The 7,710-nt window shown below is 36.7% G+C and overlaps 1 protein-coding gene across 1 annotated transcript in view; it reads right to left on the reverse strand.

The window, feature by feature from the left end:
• LOC122814878 (carboxypeptidase A1-like) overlaps window positions 1–7,710 on the reverse strand; it is a 99,469-nt gene that overhangs the window by 88,327 nt on the left and 3,432 nt on the right. Inside the window, exon 2 of the mRNA XM_044087152.1 lies at window positions 2,144–2,225. Within this exon, the coding sequence (XP_043943087.1) occupies window positions 2,144–2,225 (82 nt within the window). The remainder of the gene's footprint in view (window positions 1–2,143; window positions 2,226–7,710) is intronic.

A 7,710-nucleotide genomic window follows, 5' to 3' on the forward strand; every position in this document is an offset into this window, starting at 1 on the left:
TGTAATATGGTTTAAATATACATCTAATGGTGTGTTTTTTCATCTGTGAAATGGCAGGGTTGTGATTTTTTTACAGGTTTTAACAGGTTGTATAAGTTTATTGAGTGTTGCCTAAAACTGTTTTTGAGTTTAACTTTGTTGTCCTGTAGCCTCGTGTAGTAGTTTTATTTAGCCATTGGGATAGTATTCTAAGCTAAGTTTCATTAGTGAAATTATTGTTGAAAATTCTTTATTGTTTTTTTCCTAAATAACAGTTTTCCATACTTTATCTCTGCCATGCATCATTTTTTATATCTGGTGTATGTCATTATTTTGGTATGATGAAGTTCTAGAGAGTTTAATATGGAGAGGAAGGCTTTGCTGAAATGTATTACTATGTCATGTAAAGACACTGTTTTAATTGTTCCCAGTTGGTGCACTTAAGAATAGACATAAATGTTTCCTTATCAAATTTGCTTGGGTCTACTGTTAGCATCCAGTCCAAAATGCTTTATCTTCCACTGACTTCATCTGCCCTTATAGTCATATGTATAAGCTGCATTAATCTATATATACATATAGATCGATAGTGGAGCGAATAGTTTTGTGAGTACACCTGAACCAGTGAATATTAAGGTCACCTACGATTATTGTTTCAAGTAATATATTTGTAGTTATCCAGAACAATGTGTCTTCAGAAGCCAATTTGTCTGCACTAGGAGGTATGTGCAGTACTGCTATACATGCTGATATTTTCAAGTTAATTCTAAGAGTAGCTACTTGCATTTCAATGCTGTTGATGCATAGTATATGTACTGGCTGCATGACAAGGCTAACAGCTTGTGACTATATAATGGCTACACCACTAGCTTTTGTATTAGTATGATCATTGTGGAAAATGTCATTTCCAGAAAGTAGTATTTCATCATCTTTTGTGTGTGATTTAATCCAGGTTATTGTTATTGACAAACGTAACTGACTTCAACATTTTTTGTTTACTTTTTTATTTGCAATATAATTTGCTCCTGATGCCTGCTGTCCATCAGACCATATTTTGACCAGTCAACCCACTCATTCCCTACTGGATAAGACCAAGAGGGAGTCTTCATCCAGGGATCCATCAGGGGTGGTTCACAGTTTTCACATGTTTTCCCTGTCCCTAACTAACCATGCACTCAACATGGTGCCAGGGAGTGATCATACAATGAGATAACTACAGGGCACTCAACATGGTGCCAGGGAGTGATCATATAATGGGATAACTGCAGGGGACTCAATGTGGTGCCAGGGAGTGCTCATACAATGGGATAACTGCAGGGGACTCAATGTGGTGCCAGGGAGTGCTCATACAATGGGATAACTGCAGGGGACTCAATGTGGTGCCAGGGAGTGCTCATACAATGGGATAACTGCAGGGGACTCAATGTGGTGCCAGGGAGTGCTCATACAATGGGATAACTGCAGGGGACTCAATGTGGTGTCAGGGAGGGAATATCAATGGGCTGACTGCAGTGGACTTCCCTCACTTCCACGAGGGGGAGCACTCCCAAACAGCCCTGCTCCTCCCCCATAGCATGGCAGTGATCTCTCTCTAGTCTCCACCAGGGAGATTGTACTGTCCTGTGTAACTTAGAGTGCATGTACCCCCCACCCCCAACCCGAGAGGTGAGCATGTCTCTGCCCTTCACTCCTTTCCATCCCTGATTGGCTCCTCCAGTGCTGGAACTGCTAATCAAACCCAGGTTACCTGCACTACATTATTGAGTCAGGTTCTGGTAAGTGTCACCAATAGAACTTATACAGAATACAGACAGTACTGGCAGTCTTGATTATTGACTACAGTGCTGGATTTATGTAATACTGTTTGACTTATGCTGAAAAGATTTATTAATGTCATGTTACTTCTTGCTGTACCTGTCTTTTGGTTCAAGCTGTGATTCAAAATCGTTCCTGGATCAGTTCACTGAACCAGTTAATGAACATAAATATATAAATACAAATTGCTGTTAGTACCATAGCACCATTGTAACATTGTAACCACCATTGTAACATTGTAACCACCATTGTAACATTGTAACCACCATTGTAACACAGCTAAGAATGTCAAGTTACTCATTTACTTACAACATGTGGGTCAAACTTCTAGAAACTACATACAGCTTACCTGTAGGTGCTCCATTTCTTCCAACTCTCTTAGCTGTGCTATCTGTCCTTCATTCCTGGCCTGGATTCGCAGGACCTGCTCACTGACAGCAAGATAGAGAGAGATGAAGAAAAAGAAAAAGAAAGGAACTCCATATGAAACCAATGACTTTCACATTTTTCAGTACTGTAAGACATTTATCAGTACTTATTATGTTAAGTAACTTAGCAGACATTTCTGTTTTATAGTGCTCACATTACCCACACAACACTCAAAACCTACAGAGAGCAGAAAATAAAATAATTCCCATTGCCCTCCTAGCAGATGCAAGAATGTATCACTGCAATTTACTAAAAATACTTAACTGGCTGCCTGTTACACAAAAAGCCACACTGCAACATACAGTCTTATTATTAAAAAAATAATAACAACAGCTCCTGTCCCCTTCTAAAAAGAATCATGTTTACTAGAACCTAACATTACACATTAAGAAATAACTAGAATGACTTCCCTACTGTTGCCACCCCAAAATACAAAACTACAGTAGGTGATACAATTTTTCTAGACTAGGACTAACAATATGGAACCACCACCATGTGGAGGTAAAAAATAGTCTAACATTAGAACAATTTAAATCCGCCTTAAAAGAACAGCTACAAAAATAAGCTAAATTTATCTGCTATCACAGTACTGGATAAAGTTCACCTCCCCAGTGAGGTAAAAAATAGTCTAACATTAGAACAATTTAAATCAGCCTTAAAAGAACACCTACAGAAATAAGTCAAATGTACCTGCTATCATAGTACTGGATAAAATTCACTTCCACCTGTGCTACTCTATACTATTTGTACTACACTGTTGTAAATATCTTTTACTACTGAATGTTAGGATATAATATATTTTATACCCCAAATCTACATTACATATACATACTACAAATGTTTAATAACTTATTAGTTGCTTATTATACTTTATTATTCTCTTTGCATACATATTATAAATGCTTTGAGCTGCATGTCACACCTAGTGTAGTTGCTTTATACTAAGCTTCCATTGTAAATACTGATGTTATATATGATACTGTACTGCCAAAGTAACTGGCTCGTGATTGATTGGGTCAGTAGACCAGTTCACTCACCTGGTAAACAAAATGTAATAAATAAATAAATAAATAGATAGTGCCATAGCTGCACTTGAAACACTTTGCTTTTCACTGCAGCATGATTTAGCACCACAGTATAGCAGCACTTAGAATTGCTACTTCACAGTGCTGGGTTCTCTGGCTCGGTTCCCAGCTGGGGTTTCTTCTTGTATATCCTCCCTGTGACAAGGGAAAAAAAACATGTTTCTTCCTGTTCAGTTTTATGTCTAGCAAACACGTATGAAAGATTTTTCAGTAAGTGAAGCTTTAAAAGTAAAACTATCCTCAGATCATATACTTGAAGCAATGTGATAGAAAGCCTTGAACTTGTACAGTGTTTGAGTTATATCTACAAAACATCCATTTTTTATGAAAGTTCCTGATTTTTACCTTAGCATTTTCTTCTCTCTCATAACATTTGTACTGTATTCACAGATGGATACAGAGGAAATAAGAAAAATATTGCAAAACTTTTACATTCCAGGCATGCTGTTCATCACAAAAATAAAATTCTTAGCTAAAATAAACGTATCATGCATTTTTTCCTGAATGTATAGTTTTTCAAGTCTTAATATACACTTTGGCTTATTTGGGTTCTGCTCCTTAATTGTTAAAATCTTGTTCTTGTAAGAAGATGCAAGTAATCAAGTGGAATATTTGGAACTCTTCTGATATTCCACATATAACCACACTGGCACTGGTTAAAATATAGGGTCTATATTATATTATCGAATGCTTAAAAAAGCGAACAATGAATAATCAACCCCATGTAAGCAAACGCTTACAATCTCGAAAGCTCAGAACAGTGATTTTTTTCCCCTTGGAAAAAAATCACTGTTCCAAAAAAAAAAAATTAAAGAATACATAAAATGGGGGGGTTTGCCCCCCCCTACTTAAATATACCAACTCCGAGATCGCACTACAGTGTCGAAAACGGCAAAGTAATGGAAGCGGCCAAACGAATTATTTCCCTGGGAAAGAATTCGCTTAAAAACTGCTTCGCTATTTTGCCTTTTCGTTGTTTTAAGTTCAACCAAGACGCATTCTATCGAATGCGTCTTTGGTAGTATAATAGGAACCCAAAATACAGCATTTGGGTAATAACTAAAATTGTGTTTTCTTTGGGGGTTTCTGTCTAATTACCATATCAAGGAAATTCCTGGGCATGAAGCAAAAAAATAAATAAATGATCAGCTAAGAATCACTGTGATAAACTGTCTGGTCACCCATAGACAGTTTACTATATAAGCCACTTCTAAGAGCATTACATACATACATACATACAAATATTTTAAGCACGGGCATTTATGCCCTTCTAGCTTGCCAATATACCAAAACACTTGTTCCCATAGTAAGTGTCCAGGCTGTTCTTAAAAATATCTAAACTAGTACTTGCTTTAATGTAATTTGGTAGTCTGTTCCATGCATCAGCTGCTCTCTCAAAAACCCACTGGTATTGTTCCCATTACTACAGAATCTTCTACATACAGTGACTGATGATTCTGTACTACTTGTTGATAACCCAAACATTCCCAGAGGTAGTTATCTCTAAATGCCCTATATACCTGAATAACATCTCTTAGATATCTATAAGAGACACTGTATAGGTTCAGATATCATAGTCTTTCAAAATAACTTAAATGTTCACATCCATGGATGCCCTTGGTATATTTCCGCTGTACTGTTTCCAGTTTACTCATGCTTGTTTTCTTATAAGGTTTCCATATTGTTATTCCATACTCAAGTTTGGGTCTAATGTAACTAACAATGATTTCCTAGACTTTATAAATCTTTTTATACAACCTATAGTTCATTAACCAATTGATATGATTAGAAAAACTCAAAGCTGGATCTACCCATATACCCAGGTCCTTGAATGAATCTACAGTTTTGTTTACTGTGTGCTGTATTAAATATTCATGTTTCAGTTTATGTCTCCCAAATGTCATGTGCATAGTTTTTGATGTATTTATCAGCATATTATTCTCCTGTGCCCAAATCATCAATGTAGTCAAGTTCTTTTGCAGACATTCCTTATCTGTAACATATGTAATCAGTTTACCCAATTTCAGGTCGTCTGCATATAGACTGTAGAACACCTCAGATGAAAATGTTAGGTCTGAAAGATAAATCTAATCAAGTATAAGCCTAGGACAGAGCCCTGTAGGACACCCTGACTATAATCAAGAACTTCACCTGTCCAATTGCTTGTATGATACTTGCCATGTCCTATTTGTAAGCCATGCAGCTATCCCAGCTATCCTTCTTGTCAAGAGTAAATTGATACCTAGTTGTTCTAATTTATTAATCAGTGTTTTGTGTATGACCCTGTTAAATGCTGAAGTTAAATCTATATACATTATATCACAGCACAATTTTTTCATTCATAGCTATTATTATACTGGTACAGAACATAATGTTGCAGGTGGCAATAGAACAATTTTCAATAAATGCATGCTGATATATGGTTTCTAGTCCCAGACTATCCATTTCTGACAATAACGTATCCAGTATTACCTTCTCCATTATTTTTCCACAACATGAAAGCAGACTTAAGGGTCTATATGAGCATTGTTAGAGTTTCCTCATTTTCAGCATATTTATGGGCACTATGGTTATTCCCACCTATAAATTCTGATCTGTGAGTCACTTCAATTTCCATCATGAAATAAAATTTCTAAAAGCTCATCAATCCAGTAGTTAAGTTTCTGTTCCATGACTGTCACCTGACTTTGAGATGAGACTTGCATTTCCAAAAGGACTGTTACTTAAAAGAAATAAATGTAGGACAGAGTAGTACAGTTGCATGCAGGAGATAGGAACCTTGCTGTGAGATGCTGCATATATTACCTTTGCAGTTCTAAAGTACATGCATAAGTGTCTTTCTGTGGTTGTGGACAGAAGTAGGTACTGTACCTTTTATGTCCTACCTCCCTGATGATCTGGAAATGTGTGCGGGGTGCGAGCATGATAAAGGGAAAATTCAAAGAGAATGCCGAAGTTAATGAAGTCAGACTGCAGATTCAAAGCACAGCACATGTTATGTTTAAAAGATAACTTGTACGACTAGGATTTCTGATCGTACAAGACCAGAATCAAAAGGAACATAAGTCAGTGGTATGTACCATTTTAAGTAACATAGCATTCCTCATTAAATTTAAACATGATTTGTGTTTGTTGCCTCAGTCTTTCATCACTCAGTTTGCACGTACTGGGAGGCTGTGCACTGCAACCCAGGTGACCCTACCCCTAAACCATTGTTGCAGTGACATCCGTCCACTTTTTCCCTGAATCATAATTGACACTACACAGACATGAATGCATCATCAAGAGCAATCTTACAGTAAGCTGATTGCCTTTTGTACATTGATCTCAGCTAAATTCATTGGTGATTGTGAATCCCAGGGCAAAACCTTCAGCTTGATTATGTGGATTACTGAGTGACAATCTCTCCAAAAGAGATATACACTAACAAAGACAAATTTGTCTTAAGTGTTTTGACAAATGAGTTTCTTATCTTATTCTAACAGTACAAACTTTGATCACCATCAACACAGACAAAAATGCAGATGGCAACCAGCTTATGACACATTTTACATAATTCTAATATCTTACACTTCATGTTGTATAGTCAGTGTAGGTTATTGTGCTACAGTGACATGCAGATTCTGCAACTGGACATTAGGGAGACCTGCAGAGTAGCATAGCTTCTGATAGGTGTATGGACAAAAAGGTCTTTGAAACAGAAAAATGAACATATAGCTACACTGAAACAGTAAAGGAGTGCATATAGGAGAAGAGGAAAAATCTGTCTTGAGCATAATGTTTTACAATATACCATTTCATTGCCTTCAGAAACAGAGATGAATTAGACAGTCCACCGCAGCCAAGCCTGCATAAATTTCAGAAAGTCAGCTCTTTAAAGACAAAGGCAGAACAGATAGCTCCGTATGCATTTTTAAGTACTTACTAAGACATAAAATGTATATTTATGAGCATGCCATGAATGTTAAACACACCTCCAGGAGACTTGTAAGTTATGCAGGCCCTCCGTCTACATTTTATTGTTTCCTCTCACCTCCAACAAACAAACACATGCACACTCTGCAGACACACACACACACACACACACACACACACACACACACACACACACACACACACACACACACACACACACACACACACACACACACACACTAGACTTTATTGTTCTTGCAAAGCTACAATGAAATAGTTTAAGTAATACAAAGATGTATCCCTAGTCCATAATGTCTACCCAAGGTTAAAACTTATTGCTACAGTACTAAAAGGTACTTCTTGGTTACATGTCTATATGAAACTGTGACTGAATTCTTGATTCTGTCTGAAAAATGTATACTGAATTCTTTTCATTAAAAAAAATAATCACATATTTCAAAAATTATATTCACACATTCTTGGCAAT

This window comes from Protopterus annectens, chromosome 11.part0 (genome assembly GCF_019279795.1).
Source record: "Protopterus annectens isolate FY-2018-M chromosome 11.part0, PAN1.0, whole genome shotgun sequence".
Taxonomy (NCBI): domain Eukaryota; kingdom Metazoa; phylum Chordata; order Ceratodontiformes; family Protopteridae; genus Protopterus; species Protopterus annectens.